The 16,037-nt window shown below is 37.5% G+C and overlaps 2 protein-coding genes and 1 long non-coding RNA gene across 5 annotated transcripts; 2 read left to right on the forward strand and 1 right to left on the reverse strand.

Moving 5' to 3' along the window:
• Nucleotides 1–1,176: 1,176 nt before the first annotated feature.
• On the forward strand, nucleotides 1,177–2,252 carry LOC117573965 (uncharacterized). 2 transcript variants are annotated; one of them, XR_004572736.2, is made up of 4 exons: nucleotides 1,177–1,564; nucleotides 1,615–1,795; nucleotides 1,852–1,981; nucleotides 2,049–2,252. It is a non-coding gene; the product is annotated as an uncharacterized LOC117573965 (long non-coding RNA). The 2 variants fall into 2 exon arrangements; XR_004572734.2 differs by having other exon boundaries at nucleotides 1,615–1,791.
• A 7,310-nt stretch (nucleotides 2,253–9,562) lies between these two features.
• LOC117576662 (evolutionarily conserved signaling intermediate in Toll pathway, mitochondrial) lies at nucleotides 9,563–10,911 on the forward strand. The gene has a single exon (XM_034261619.2). The coding sequence runs from the start codon at nucleotides 9,641–9,643 to the stop codon at nucleotides 10,874–10,876; it is 1,236 nt and encodes a 411-aa protein (XP_034117510.2). The 5' UTR covers nucleotides 9,563–9,640; the 3' UTR covers nucleotides 10,877–10,911.
• A 3-nt stretch (nucleotides 10,912–10,914) lies between these two features.
• Nucleotides 10,915–15,585, reverse strand: LOC117576660 (GTP-binding protein 2). Of its 2 annotated transcripts, none has more exons than XM_034261615.2 (4): nucleotides 15,292–15,585; nucleotides 13,288–13,959; nucleotides 11,746–12,620; nucleotides 10,915–11,687 (listed from the first exon to the last, which is right to left on the reverse strand). In XM_034261615.2, the coding sequence occupies exons 2-4, from the start codon at nucleotides 13,949–13,951 to the stop codon at nucleotides 11,412–11,414; spliced, it is 1,815 nt and encodes a 604-aa protein (XP_034117506.1). In that variant the 5' UTR covers nucleotides 13,952–13,959; nucleotides 15,292–15,585; the 3' UTR covers nucleotides 10,915–11,411. The 2 variants fall into 2 exon arrangements, with proteins under 2 accessions (XP_034117506.1, XP_034117507.1); XM_034261616.2 differs by lacking the exon at nucleotides 15,292–15,585 and adding an exon at nucleotides 14,238–14,370.
• Between the last annotated feature and the right edge of the window lie 452 nt (nucleotides 15,586–16,037).

The following is a 16,037-nucleotide window of genomic DNA, read 5'->3' on the forward strand; positions in this document are numbered from 1 at the left end:
CCATTTATTTCATACACAAAAATGTAGTAATAGAGATTCCTATCCTAAACTAAAATGGATCTACCAGTGTCTCCAGGTAAGTTTGAAACGCATTTGAAACTGCATTTTCCAGATCTCATGTTCTTAGTAGGGTTTGGACTATTTGCATAGCAATAATATAGTCCACGGTGATCTTACAACTGATAACCTGTTACTTTTCGACGACTGTCGTAATGTAAAAATATTCTTTATTGGAAAAGTGGATAAAACTGAAGAATTTGAAGATGTGGCTCCAGAAATTCATGTAGGTACATATACATATATATAAATCTTAATAATATTAAATACATTTATTGGCATAGAGCGGAGAAAGGGAGTTCACAAAAGATTCTGATATTTACAGCTTTGGCATAATTATGTGGGAAATAGTGACTGCAAAGAATCCAGTTGTCGAATTCAAAAATAAACAACCTTCGACTATTATGGAAATTATTAATAGTAAGAATAATTTTCTCGAAAATCCAAAGCTAATCGTTTTAATTTCAGATACTATACAGACTGGAAGCTCAGATATTCGTAAAATAAGAAACGCTATTGAAAAATGCCTGAAAACTGCAGAATACCGTCCAGATACTAAGGAGCTGATTAAAATTTTAATTTCTTCACTTAATGCACTAGTAAATCTGTGGAATATGTGGTGATGATTTTTTTTATATCAATTTAAATCGGTTCGGTAACAAAAAATATTTCCATCTATAGTGGTTTTCATTCTAATTTCGTAATGTTTTGTCGGACGTTAGAATAGTAATACATTTGGAAAATATCTATAAAATAAAAGTTGTCCATTTATTATACCAAAAATAAAGAAGTACTTAGTTTCCTTAGTGCATAACCCTAAGCTAGAAGCAACAGGTAAGAAAACAACACATCTTGACAGTGAGAGAGGGAGTAAATTTACTTGCCACAAATCGTGGACAAACTTGATCTTGATGCATAACCCTGTCTTAAAAATAGCTGTATTTATTGCTTCCGGGGATCGTCTGAATATAAATTATATTGGGATTCACCATAATTCTGGTCTCATAAAGCCAATAATAGAGAAGTGTTTGGAGATCCAGAAAATCGGCCGACTATGAAAGAATTTGTGTCTTTTATTGGAATTGATTGTAAAGTTTACATACCCATAAACTTCAAAAATATTGAAATCAGAAAAATCGTAAGGAACTAGAAATGTTTCGATAAATTCATTTACTTATGTTGCTGATGTTTACAAGTTACAAAAACTAGATATGGTATTGTCTGCAATGCATTTTGGCGATCTGGATTCTTCGTGAGAAGAGCTACTCTAAAAATAATTCCACCCAATAAACAAAGAGAAATTATTATCCTGCGAGAAATTTATAAACTTAGAGATTTGAACCACAGGAATATTGTGACATTATATGGAGTTTCTAAGGATCTCGATAACAGAATTTGCATCATTTATGAGGGTGAAGATTGTGGATCACTGTACCATTTATTGCATTATACAGAGGAAAACTTTAATATCTGGCAGAAAATAGAGTGGATACAGCAATGTGCCCAAGTAAGTATAAAGTGCTTTAAATTTCTCTTGGTATCACATTTCTTTTAAAGGGATTGGCGTACTTGCATAGCAAAAATATACTACATCGGAATCTAAACCTAGACAACTTAATTATTTTCAATAAATATCGCTTATTGAAAATATGCAATTTGGGAAAAGCGAATGAAATTACAATAAGTAACCCGGATTTTAATAGAATAGTTTGTTATGTGGCACCCGAAGTTTGGGTCGGTATGTTTCTATATGGAGAATGAAAAAATCTTAAAAAACTTTATTTATTTACATAGGGCGGAAAAAAGAAATTCTCAAAAGCGGCTGATGTTTACAGTTTCGGCATTATTTTATGGGAATTAATATCGAAAGATATTAAGAATCCGCTTGACTTTTATAGACATATGGCTGACGTGATGCTTAGTGGTAAGAAACAATATTACCGATTCAGAATTTTATACTGAAATACTAATGATTTGTCTCCTTCTTCAAGTAAAATGTATTATTGAACTTTGCTGCCAGCAAAATGACACAGTACGTTCAATGATTAAGAAACTGATTCAAGATTTCTGGATATTGGATAAAGATGCTTTAAAATCAAAGAACAAGAGACGCGAAATATTGGGTCGTAGTGTTTATGATATGGAAATTTTTTATCATCTATTATTCAAAGATAAATAATACAAAAAATTGCATTCTGAAGTATCATTATTTAAGATTTTTTTCTTTTTTACTAGATTTTAGCTCTTTTTTCTGTGTTTTTAGTATACCTTCAATTGTTGTGGAAGAATGAAAATGTTGCAACGGTAATAAAGCACAGAAAAAAGTGCTAAAATCTAGTAAAAAGTCCTAAATCATTATTTTAAGAATTCAAAACTATCGAAATGAGACTCAGAAGTGAAAATCCTTAATCAAGATCAAACTTTCTTAAATAAACAAAAATTACCTATTTTTATATATTTAAACTTTTTTAATATTATCCACAAGTGCTATCAGCAAAAACTTTATAAGTTGGGTTCTATTTTAGATGAAGGTAATAACAACATTTTGCACTGTCAAGATATAAAATTTTTGTTTTATGTAATAAGAAAATTCTGAAACGTCTGTGTTCAATAAAAAGAGCTAACCATTTTTTTAGACATCACTTGTTATTGACGCACACATCCCACCAATTCGAAAACATCGATAAGTAAGCGTAATTGTAAAGCGATTTGAAAGATTTTTGTACATACGAGAATACCTAGCTTATAGTTTTTATAAATCCTGAAAATTTATTTTCAATCGGATATAAATTATATATATATTATATATATATATATTTTTGTAATTTAGTAATTAATTTAAGCATTGCTTGACTTATTAAAAATAATAAAAGTTAAATAATTAATCAATAATTTGATTATATAGCTGCTCAAACTTCGAAGCTAATTCACAAATTACAATATTGGATTTCAATCTGTATTCAATATGTGGAATACGAATGTGTTTTCAATTACTATATTTCACCGTTGTTGTACGAGTACTTTCGTGTATTATTATTTTTTCTCACATTCGACAACACTCGATTATAGATTTCTAACTTGTTTTCTGGGTGCATGGGTCTTAAGTTTATAATCTACAAATATAGTTCATGGTCTATGAAACATATCTTATCTTTATCTTTGTTAAACATTTGAATGATTCATTCACAATCGCTGATTAATTGTCAGCTTTGAATCTTAAGTATTATCTATATCTATATTCTTTTATCAAAAGAATAAATAGTAAGTTATATCAAAGCACTTAGTTATTATAAATTAATGCTAACAGGAACAGGCACTCGACAGCGCCGATTAATTCATACTACAATTTTGTTTCTAACAAACCACTTACATTGATAACAACTTCTTATCTGCGCAATGAGCAATATGCAATTTAATGGCAGTTGTAGTCTAGACGTTTTAGTCTGTTTGCGATACTCAATGATGGACAACATAGACATTACTGTGCACCATAAAGATGTTCATTTGATAAGCATGGTAAGAAAGTTAAGACCTAAAAAAAAGTCGTTTTCATTTTATATAAATGTTTATTTGAAGATTGGGAGTGGCAGCTTTGGTGATGTACACATAGGAAATTGGTCTGGAATTAAAGTGGCTGTCAAAGTTTTCAAAGAAGCGAATAGTAAATATGATGAATCAAATATTCTGAGGGAAATAAGCAATCTGCAACAAGTCAAGCATGAAAATATTGTAACACTATATGGTGTCTATCGCAAAGAAAGCATAGGCCTCATTCTCGAGTACGCAGATTGTGGATCACTCTATGATTACTTACACAAAAGAGTCCAGGAAATTATTGATGGTAAGAATAACATTCATAAAAACATATAGCAAGTTTTTATAATTTCATATCGCTTCAGATACTCAACCCAATAAAAACTCAGATTATTCTAATAGATATTTTAATCAAGTAAAATCAACAATTAAACGTTGCTGCAGTAAAAGTCCGAAAGATCGTCCATTGATTAATAAATGGTTTATAAATCGACCCGAATTTCAACATCCAAATCGTATAAATTGCAGCATTGCTTAGTTAAAAACAAGTAAGAAAGTTACAGTCGAGTGTGCTCGACTGTGAGATATCCGCTACCCATTTTGAATAACAGCAAGATATTGCGGTATTTTTTTTTTAAATATACCAAAAATACTTAAATACTTAAAATATACAAATTGTTACATTTATTATATCGATATAGTACCACATTCAAAAAATACCATAGACAGCACAATATACCAGATTGTCGGCCAAAGCAACTAAGACCCCTAGTAAGTAGCCGTTTTTGCCCATGCAAAATTATTTCTTTAATAACTTCCACAATTTTTATCGGATCGCAATCAAATTTCAGGAATCACAATTACTATAGTTATAATTGTACATGCCAAAGTTCACAGCTCTAGCTCCAAAGTTACGCTTGTTATTCGATTTTTTTGATTTGCATGGGCGGAAGTGGGCGTGCCAAAAATTTGAAACAAACTTGATCTGCGTGCAAACATAACAAATGCTTTCGAAAAAAAAATATAGCTCTATCTCTTAAAGTCTCTGAAATCCAGTGTTTCATACGGACAGACGGACAGACGAACATGGCATCGTCTCGGCTATTGATGCTGATCAAGAATATACATATATACTTTATAGGGTCGGAGATGCCTCATTCTACCTGTTACATACATATGTACATTTCCTGCCGGCACAAAGTTATAATACCCTTCTACCCTATGGGTAGCGGGTATAAAAATAAGATATCAGCAAATTAATTACAAATTACAATTATCGATTAATTTAATTTAGGTATTGTGTAATTTGACTTATTAAGACTCAAATAAAAAGTAAAAAAAAAAACTTTATAATAAATCATGAATTTCGAGTAATAGTTTCGCGTATTATTATTTTTATTGTTTTTTTTTTTTTTGCTATCACCAGTGCTTCAAATTTTCTTCATTTATCATTACTTTCGGGCAGACAAATGCGTTTGTGTCTCTTTTTTTTCTTGGCATATAAACTTAATTGTAATAGTTGAGTCTGAGTTCGGGGAGCTAATAAATCTCACGCGCCTCCGATTGCATTTTGCAGACTCGCCGCGGCCGCGAAGTGTCCAGTTCTAAGCGCATAGATAACAGCTGGAGTCGCCGCAATTAGGCAAAGGTGTTGATGCCTCTCAAGGGAAAAAAAAGGAAAAGAAAACAGTCGCGACTCGGCCAAATTTGGCCCACCAGCTGTCCCGTTTCAAATGACCAATGTCCAGCTCATAATTCACTGACGGAAAGGGTTGCGCCTGGCCCGGGGAAAATCTGTCTGTTTATGTGAGTGTGTTGACAACACCTTGAAGATGATATAGTATCTCTATAAAGTAGTAGAGCGTGTGTGCATGGCGCATGTGTCTGGGGCAGTTGCTTAAATCAATGTGGCTGCTTTACGAGCACATCGCATGCATGCAACACTCGAAACAGCGAGTGGGTCAGTAGTTGCCCTGTTCACGTTTAGCCTTTTGGCGTTGCATGTGTGGCACGGCACGCTAGACTTGCAACACATAGTACAACATGCTTACGATTGACCCACTTGCAGAAATCTCAGAGCAGTCCGTTACTTTTCACACAACCAAACTGGTTGAGAAACGCGATCGCAGAACGCGAAAGCCAAGCGACAATTGTCACGACGACGACAGCGATGAAGGAAAAACCAGCCGACTGGAAAATGCTAAACAATACAGAGAGAGGGAGAGCGAGAGAGAAAGAGAGAGAGAGAGAGCGAGAGCGTTGCTGGAGACCAGCATAATTGATAGACATTTAGATCGTGGTGTGGCGGCTTTTCCAACTGGTTTTTATTTTACTTATTTCGTTTTTTTTCCAACATTTTTTGCCTTTTTATTGCCTCTTTTATTGTCTTAGATTTTTCCTGCTTTTATTGTGTTTTTCTTCTGTCGTTTTTAATGCAGCTCTCTAACAATAGAATGTCTTGAGAGAGTTGGACCGCTTGACTTGGGTTCAGATGAGTTATGAGCCAGGGTGTGGTGACCTTTCCCACTCTGGTGGTTGCTCTCCGCTCTCTACCCTCTCCTGACTGCACTCTTTTTGAATCGAGAACCACGACCCAACACACAAATGGACTCTATTAACGTATGTAATGTGATACGCGATGCAGGGAAAATCAAATGAGATGCTTTCTAGTGGTTGCCCGTGATGTGAGCTGATGTATCTGAGTATCTTTCGGGCACACAGCATATGGTCATTCTCGTCAGTGGTCAGTCGATCGTTTGATACTTGTTCAATCAACTATAAATGCGCATCATTTTTTTTTCTTTCCTCCTTCTTTTTTTTGGCATATTACATTACATTGTTGCCCTTCGCCCCGCGGCAGCTGCCCAAATATTGTGCCTCGTGCTGTCAGCATTTGCGCAAAGTTCTGTTGCTCTTCTGTATTTTTCAGCTGCCCACGCCAGCCATATGATCAGCTTTATGTACATATATATGTTAGTTGATGGAACCACACGCGTGCGCTACCAATTTCCACATTTACATCCACATGCAATCTGCCTGGTTTCTGCCCTTTGTCTGTCATCAGATGAGCGTGTGCGCGTTTTGTTTATTTTTAACTTCTGCTATTTTAGTTATGCGCCGCTTCAGTTTTTCATTACGTTGTTTTTATTGTTTTGTCACACGCCCTGCCTTCCATCCATGTTTGCCACGTTTGCCAGACTGCATTTGCCGTCTTGCATTTTCCTATCCTATCCATCGCAGACTGCCTGCAACGGCGGCTGCGCCTGACTTCCTGTCTAAATAATTGCGCATTTAACGCAAACACACATGCAAAGTGAACGCATGACGAAAACTCACCGAATAATATACACACTTGCAGCAGACGACACACAAGATACATACACGACTTGTGACTTGTGCTCCCCTCTCTTGGCTGAGATACACACAATATGCAATGTGTAATAAAGAAGAGCAGTCACTTGATGCTAGACTTCTATAAATAACATATAGCCACTGCAGAACTGTGTCTAGAGTTACTGGCAGGAAAAAGCTGCAGTAGGAAAAACTTGCTCAACTTACACTTCCTGTGCATCTCAAGGTTGCAAACTCAAAAGATACTTTTTCATAGCGCTGAAATAGATGTATACATATAGCAGCTATGTGTTTGCGGCTGACATTGGTTTCGCTTTAAAAGTATCTAATTGAAAATATAGCAAACATTCGGTTAATTTAAATTGAACGAAAAATACATGCTAAGAAATATTATAGAAAATGAATTTCAATATATATTAGATATGCGAATGGAAAGAACAATGCCTGACGAGGTTCGAAATGCACACGAACAAAAAACAAACGTCATGCGACCGACAATTTTGCCTAGTATATAATACCTAGTATATAATAAGTGAGTGAACGGCAATCTTGAGCGATGAACGAACTGTGAAATACCCTATAATAAGTATTATTTGTATCTACTCTTTTGGTATGCGCAAATATATTAAATGATTTACACAATCAAAGATACTTTGTTTTTCTTTTTTTAATACATGTAACTACCATTTAGTGCATAACACCCACTCACCGTACTTACAGGGTATTGCAGGCAGTACCAAGTTTATTATTTGCACAATTTTTGGCGCAACTTTTTGCTTGCATTTACAAATACATCAACCAAATATCTACGAATATACATATATAGGAGCATAAACCTAAATTTAGTATGTACTTATAGACGTCTGTGAGCACGTCGAACGCTTATCGTGGAATTCTTGAAAATTGAATGCAAGAGACGCACAAACAAAAATAATAAATAAAATGATGTGCATATTACGCTCTAAGGTAGAGGGAATGCTTCTTTGTTTAATTCTAATAATTGTTTACGCAATGGCAATCTCAAAAATCAAATTGCAAACGACGGCACAGTAGATGAATTGATCATGCTGGAAACCTGAAGCTCTTTTGCATCTTAAAGTGTCAACAAATAACCATCTTATGTTATATGCATATACGATAAATATATAGTTGATTCATTCAGAAATTTCAAAATTATATTTCATAACAAATAGTTAAGAGATTTTTTTTATGGGGTTACCCTTTAAAGTTAGTTGAAAGGGATTCCCTTAAGCTAAGAAAAGATTATGCTATTATATAATATAGAACTTTAAGTTGCCATTATCGCACTTTAAATACATATTTTCTTTTAACGAAATCAACAGCGCACAACAACTTGTGAAATTCATTTAACTCTTGCATCTGTATCTCAATCAGAATCTTTTGCTGTATCGGAATTTGTATCTGACAGTCTGCCCTAATTATTACACATACTCAAACACATACATATATATCGTGTATAAGTATTATCCATCTACTACATAGGTCTCAGCTCGGTCATTGCTTTCGACCGTGTTGGGAACGTGTGAGTTACGCAACTACCGGGCATCGAAATAATTATGTGTTCTGCTCGGTTCTGTTCTGGATCTCGTTTAGTGGTCAGTGGTCTGCTTGCTGCTCTCTAGCTAATCGACTGTTTTCTAACAGTTAAGTGGTGTTAAGTGCTACCATCAAAAAAAAAAACAAAAACAGGCAACGAAAAAGAACTGATTGGTTTATTAATGAGCTTCAGACTACGTTCTCTCTTTGCGCCCTCAATTTCTATAGTCCAGTTGTCCATTTTATAGCGCCCGCTGCATTGACATTTTAATGACGTTTATAATCAACGCGCATTTGAGTTTTGCTGGCACCATAAAGTATTCATCGAAAATTACATTAAATATCGTCACAACATTTAGCAGCTGATGAGTACATTAGAGCATTCACCATCCAAACATTTTCGTTATGCGGGTCAGCGGCTTTTCGTCAGATCACATCAAACAAGCTCGATTTGTTCTTGCTTGATTGATCGATGGGGGTGGTTTGGACTAAGCGTTTATGTGTCAACATTCAATTGTAAAGTGCCCTTATGAAAAACAAACATTTACGTCTCTTATAAAACGCTCAAAACTGAAATGTTTTGCGATTAAGGTATTTCCGTTCCCACAAAATATATTAAACGTATATAGTATAAGAAGTTGTTTTGACCTAAAGATATGACTTTAAAACTCTCTTGACAATGTAATAAAATGTGTAGTGAGATTTTTAAATACAACTATTAGCGCGAAAAGTACTTTCTTTTTATCGCAAGTATTAAATTTCCGGCAAAGAACCTAATTATTATGCAAAATTAATTAAAATAAATTTTTTAATGTTTCCAAATTACAAATAATAATGTGCAAATTAAAACCTAAACATTAGTAAAATAACTATTTTATATTTTTTAATAATATAATAATAACAAAAATAATTAGTCTATATTATACAACTTGAGCGGTTCTTTTGAATTCTAAATACCGATTAAAAATACCAAACTGTTTCGATAACAGTGCATCGATTGGTTTGTTGGTTCGATTGCATGTTTTTTTTTTAAATCGGCAATCAGCTGTTTGTTATTGGACAGTGTTGCAAAATGTGTTTGTTGTTGTTTTATAATCGCCGAATTTAGTTGAATTCAATTTTTAATATATTGTAAATAAAAATGATACGCAAATTACACTGCATGCTGCGATTACAAAGCGGCATCACACAAACACTCTACAGACACAGAGCACCGACGATCCTGACGAGAAATTATGCAACGGACGAAGCAAATCGAAATGCAGATGACAAGAATGGTAATAATGCAAAACGAACCTCCAAAAGTCTGCCCGCTGTGCGCAACCCCTTTGGAGCGGCACAGGAGAAGACGAAGAACTCTTACTTAGCGATGGTGGAAATCTTTGAGGAGCGCGATGTTCATCGGCGCAACCATGTGGAATTCATCTATGCGGCATTGAAGCACATGCCCGACTTTGGTGTGGAGCACGATCTAGAAGTGTACAAGGCATTAATCAATGTGATGCCCAAGGGCAAATTCATTCCAACGAATGTATTCCAGTCCGAGTTCATGCACTATCCCAAACAGCAGCAGTGCATCATTGATCTCCTCGAGCAAATGGAGGATTTCGGCGTTATGCCCGACTACGAAATGGAGGCGATGCTGCTCAATGTATTTGGCAAGAAGGGGCATCCATTGCGCAAGTATTGGCGCATGATGTACTGGATGCCCAAATTCAAAAACCTCTCGCCATGGCCACTGCCCGACCAGGTTCCCGACGATACTCTGGAAGTCGCTAAGCTGGCCGTGGAACGCATGTGCACCGTGGATCTGCGTTCCAAAGTAGATGTTTTCGAGACCAAGGAGCTGGAGGACTCGTTGGACGACACCTGGATAGTGAGTGGCATGAGTGTCGAGCAGTCGAAACTGCTCAAAGAGCATTCGCCACAAAAAGCGCTCTACATCGAGGGACCCTTTCACATCTGGATACGCAATCGTCGCATTAATTACTTTACGCTGCGTGCAGATGCTGATGCCGAGTTCCTAGCACAGTTGGACGAACGGCAGCTGGATGATGATGATGTCAGCCAGATCGGTGTGCCATTCTTTGGACGTGCGCCGCCACGACGACACAATCAACTGGGCAAGGTGCGTTCGGTCCATCAGCAGGATGATGGCACAATTTTTGCCATCTGCGCCACCGGCACCTCCACCAAGGACTCGTTGCTGTCGTGGATACGTCTGCTTGAGCTGCATGGCTTGGCGTCATTTGACCAAATACCTGTGCTCTTTCGCTTCAAGTCCGTTGTGCCCGCAAAGGCGGAGGAAATCGCTGGACCAGCAGTCCCGAGCAGTGATATTGATGCATCGTTGCATAGTCATAAGGAGCACACGTAGTGAGTTGTTGTTAATAAATTAATTGCCGAGCAAAACGATTTGTTATCCTCTAGTTTTTTTATTTATTAATTAAGTATGCGTGTGAACAAAATTAGAAAAAAGAAATTCGTATTCAATTTGAAATTGTGACATCTACAGAATCTCCGATTCCTGCATATTACTATATAGCAGATATACTCTTCTATATGTATATGTATCTTTATAACTTGGTAATTAGATTAAGGTAATAATATTATACTGGAGTTTTGAGCTTAAACGAAAAAATCACAGAACTCGCGAAAACTAAATGTAATGAAGATCTGCTACAAATTCAACGACTTATGAAGTCTGTCACTAAGCTCTAGTAATATGTACATTGCTATATTCAATTTGAGATATATATAGGCGATATCTTTCTTTTTTTTTTTTTGTGTATAGTTCTTGATAAACTAGAGTAAGTATTAAGCTTGTCAACTGGAGAAGAAGAAATGCTAGGTACTCTGCCGGTGATTGTGTGTGTTTTTGTGTGTTCTACGTCAATCCTCTCAAGAACTCTCTACTTGGCGCGCGTCTTGTTCACCGGAAACACCTGAGTGACCACACCGATGCCCTTGCTGGACATTCCCTCGCGGAACAAGATGCGCATTCCAGGCCGCACATACTCCGGATGGCCAACGAACTCAAACATCACCGAAGCGGAATCATTGGTGCCCAGCTTCTCACCACCCATGATGCCGCGTATCACGGCCGTTTGGCGTATGCTGCCAATGTGCACAGTGGTCTGAAAGCCAACATAGATGGCCGTCGCATGAAACAGCACCGAAACCTTGGCCTAAAATGAAACACAAGTTATTTGGGTGACTTTTTGGTGACTCTGCAGCTGCACTCACCTGAAAGAAGTATGTGCCATAGGGTTCATCAATGTTGCCCGAGTCACTCAGCAGCACCATGCCGCTTCGCAGCGATGGCAACTCCTGCGACGGCGTAAACGAAAGCGAGGCACTTTGCCCAGCGCGGACCACTCGACATGGCGCCTTGTTGCGATGTATGGTGTGCACATTGACGGCATGGAAGCTGCCATCGGGCAATGGTCCAATCTTCATGGGCATGTTCTCGGTGAGCACGCCCTGCACCAGCAGACCGCCCACGACGGGACCCACATCGGTCACCCGAAAGATCTCATCGATTTGAAATTCGCATGGCTCCAACTCGAGGCGATCCTTTTCCGCATTGCTGATGCCCGGCGAGAGAACATATAGAAATTTGGTGACTAGATTCAGGCCAGTGCCTGTCACATTCGAGACACAAAAGATGGGCACAATATTCTCGGACACCTGATTGGAGCCCGCCGAAATAGCCTCATCGGTGTTGGTCACCACAAATGGCACCTTGCGGCATCCGATATTGGTGAGCAGTGTGCGCAACTCCTGCACCGTGGCATCCGGTGATGTGATATCAGTTTTGGTTATCAGTATGAAGAATGGCATGTCCAAGGCACGCACTATGGCCAGATGCTCCTCGGTGGTGTCGTTGCAGCCGCTGCCCGCGGACACCACCAGCATGGCATAGTGTGGCGAGTAGCCACTGAGCGCCTGGACTGTGGTGCGCATGTAGCGTCGATGTCCAGCCAGATCCATGAAGGTGACCAGCTTGGTGGAGCGATCGCTGATCTCCTCGGCGGTCATCATCTCATTGTACTTGTAGTTGACCACATTGCCCAAGGCATCGAAGCCCAGCGTTTCATGCGAGATGCAAGAGGTGCGTCCTGCAAATAACAGAGACAATTTTAGAGTATGGGATTGTAGATTGTATTGAAGTTTTATTTAATTTTTAAATAATCGATGGGAATGCTTTTTATTTTCATAAAAAAAATAAACTTTTTTCTTTAAAAAGAAAATAATATTTGAAAATAATGATTAACTGTGGGTTTTATTTTCGTTACGATATACCAAATATGGCCTTCGGTATATTCTTGTATTTTTGTGGTATATTATATTATACATTTTTACCGCACTGTTATGCTTTTATTCAACATGGATAGCGGGTATCTAAAAGTCCACTTAGTTTCTTATATTTTAATTTTGGCATAATACAATTTGAGCTTTTCTTAACTACATTTTACATTAACCCATTCTACAAGAACATGCAATAATAGTTACAAAAAAAAGTCACCTAATAACCAAAAATAATCAAACAAACAAATAATCACTATAAATTTAACTAAGTGCTTTTCTGTAGTACTATATACAAGACAAGTGCCAATGTTGTTAGGTCGATAATAGTATTCAATATTATGAGTTTACTGATTGTTCTCAAACAAAATGATTAATGTAAAGCAATTTTAAAAATATATCAGAGCTTGACATAATCAAACATTCGAATTTAAATTAGTATTCCGATTGTCAAATAGGGTATTATTTAGAGCTACTTACCAGACTGTATCTCGTGCATGTGCCGAAACATGTTGAGACGCGCCCGTCCATGGCCATTGTCCAGTTCATCCTGCGTGAGCACGCCCAGCAGCGTCGATTTGCCCGCATCTGCACCGCCCAGCACCGCAACGCGCACCTCGATGTTGTGCTGATCGTCGGGTATCTTGCGCACCAAGACCTCGGCCACCGAACGCCGCACCGCAATTGTTTTGCGCCGCAGCACCGAGGTGCTTGCGCCCAGGTGATGGGCCATCTGCTTGAGTGTGGTCAGCGAGGCGTTCATGTCCTTGTCGCTCAGACCCTGCAGATGTCCTGCATCGGAGACGCCAATCTCGTAGATGGCTTCGCCGTGTCCCTCGCGCAGTCTCCACTTCATTTGCGTTACCAGATGCTCGAAGCGCTGCTTTGAGGGATTCACCAGCTTCAGTTTGTACTCCACATTGCCAAGCTGTGGCTCTGGCGGCAATGCGCCCTGTTCGAAATCAAAGATCAGATTGTTCTTGGTATTGCTGTTCAAGTTATTGCTATTGTTGCAGTTATTGCTGTTGGCATTGGCATCGATTTCGTATTCGCTGCTGCCGCTGCTGTTGCCATTCAGTTCTTGCTCCTCATCGAAGCCATCGTCGGGCTGATTCGGATCGAAGAGGCTTAGAAACGACTCCATATTTGCAGCTGAAGCGAGAAAAATGCAAATTGTACACAAAAACAAAAAAAAAATTGTAGATCGACAAACAAAATAACATTTGCGGCCAAATGCGCCATTTAAAACATTTACAATATACACAGCATTTTTGGCTCTTGGCTTCTTTTGGCTCGCAACGACCTTGAAAACTCTTGTTTATGTTTGCTGTGAGTCTTCTTCTTAGTTCTTGTTCTTGTCGTATACTTAATATTGCACATCGAGGCGTATACTTAATAAAGCATATATTTATTTATTTATTTATTCCTACCAAAAGTCAAACACAAAGAAAACTTGAATTCAAGCGCGATGTCGAAATGTTTTTCCCGTTGCGTTGTTTGTTGTGCACTGTGCGCTTCTATTGTGTCACTGGCACGAAAAAAATCGATTTTGGGGACGCTGACGCTTTGGCCCAGTCTTTACATATGTATGTATAAATGTGCATATGTACGTATGTATGTGTAACAACACGAACGTAGTTGATTTAGCTAGCACTTGCTTTTGGCCGTGCTTCGCATCTTATATGCGCGCACACAACTACACAAGTCTTATACACATGAATGTGCTTTGTGCTTTTTGTTTTCAGCTGCCTTTCCAATTTGTTTATAACTTGTTCTGCTTTGTGGCGTCACACGCACACATACAAGCAAGCGCGCGCAAAGAAACGCGAGCAAGTATTTTTGTTGAGCTTTTCGTTCCTGGTTCGCTACACACTCCGTTCGGCATATTTGTATTACACCATCTTATATTCGTTCGCATTGCTGACACACTCTCTCTCTCCCGCAAGTGTGCAGCGCATACAGAAGTCTTGTGGGCATGCCAACGGTATACTCATTATTGGCCACCCGTTTTCTGTTTGCTTTTCGCATTTTGACGTTGTTGGCACTGTTTCTTGGTTTTCTATACAAAGCGTAAGATACGCATGAATGTATACGAGTGAGTCTGCCAGTGTGTATGTAGGTGTGTGTGTTTGAATGTGTTTGTTTTGATCAGCTGCGACGCTGAAGTACGAAGAATCAGATAATAAATAAATACAGACATTTGCACTTTCTGGCGCAATCTTAAAATTGTTTTTGTTTTTATTTTTATTTAATGAAAGAGAGCTTTCAATGACGGGAAATACGTGTACTTGTATTAACCGTAAACATGGATACGTGTCAATTGCTAATATATAAATATTTGCTAATATTATACATGTAGACTCATATTGTGGGTATTGTTCTATTGTGCATTAAATATAATGTTTACCAAGCACACAGGAATTTCTTGGTGCCTTGTTGACATCTTCATATGCACAAACCGCGAATTGATTTCATCATACTTACATTTCACAATAATTGGCAAACCAGTTTAAAAGACTTGAATGCGTGCAAATTATATGCAATTTATGTTGAGTAATAAAATAAGAGGATTGCGCGAGACACTTTTTGTATTGGATTCTCTCCGCAGAGTATTTCACATTTGGTTGTAATTACGCCATTGTTCACTTATAATTTATGCTACACAGCAAAATTTGGAAATTAGACGCCACAATTAGCACACGAAACAAACAAATTAAAGAGTCTTTCACATTGTGTTTATTGTTTGTAAATGTTTATTTACGTTGCGTGTTACGTTGTTTTTATATGAATGACTGTGGAGAAGGGAGCGAACCTGCGCAGTGAGCCAAGCTGGAACTAGTTCGATTTTATGTGTATCGATATTTTCGCAATTTAAATTTGTAAAAAACGATCTTTGTAACGTATAAATATAATTTTGTTGTGTTATTGTTCAACAATTAATAATAAATTACGTACTGTTAGAAATTTAAAAACGCTTTTGGGGAGCAGTTAGAGAGTAATTAAGTAACTTCTGTATTGATGTTAAGACACCTGTATACATATCCACTTGAATAAGTGTACACCTGTATATGTATGACCATAAGCAAAATTTATCAAATATACAGAATACACACTCATACATTTTTACTTTGTTTCACTTGCTATATAATATTTGAAATATTTGCAAATTTGTACAAAAAGCTGCATATCTGTCATTGTATAACTTTGACTGGTTAACGTTGCAATGCCTA

This window comes from Drosophila albomicans, chromosome 2R, assembly GCF_009650485.2.
Source record: "Drosophila albomicans strain 15112-1751.03 chromosome 2R, ASM965048v2, whole genome shotgun sequence".
NCBI lineage: Eukaryota > Metazoa > Arthropoda > Insecta > Diptera > Drosophilidae > Drosophila > Drosophila albomicans.

Bases quoted from the DNA above. Each gene is read 5' to 3' on its own strand.
- LOC117576662 (XM_034261619.2), top strand. From the start codon at position 9,641: ATGATACGCAAATTACACTGCATGCTGCGATTACAAAGCGGCATCACA.
- LOC117576660 (XM_034261615.2), bottom strand. From the start codon at position 13,951: ATGGAGTCGTTTCTAAGCCTCTTCGATCCGAATCAGCCCGACGATGGC. The intron at 12,621-13,287 runs GTAAGTAGCTCT...TGTTATTTGCAG, and splicing joins CATGCACGAGATACAGTCTG to GACGCACCTCTTGCATCTCG. The intron at 11,688-11,745 runs GTGAGTGCAGCT...GTTTCATTTTAG, and splicing joins ATGGCACATACTTCTTTCAG to GCCAAGGTTTCGGTGCTGTT.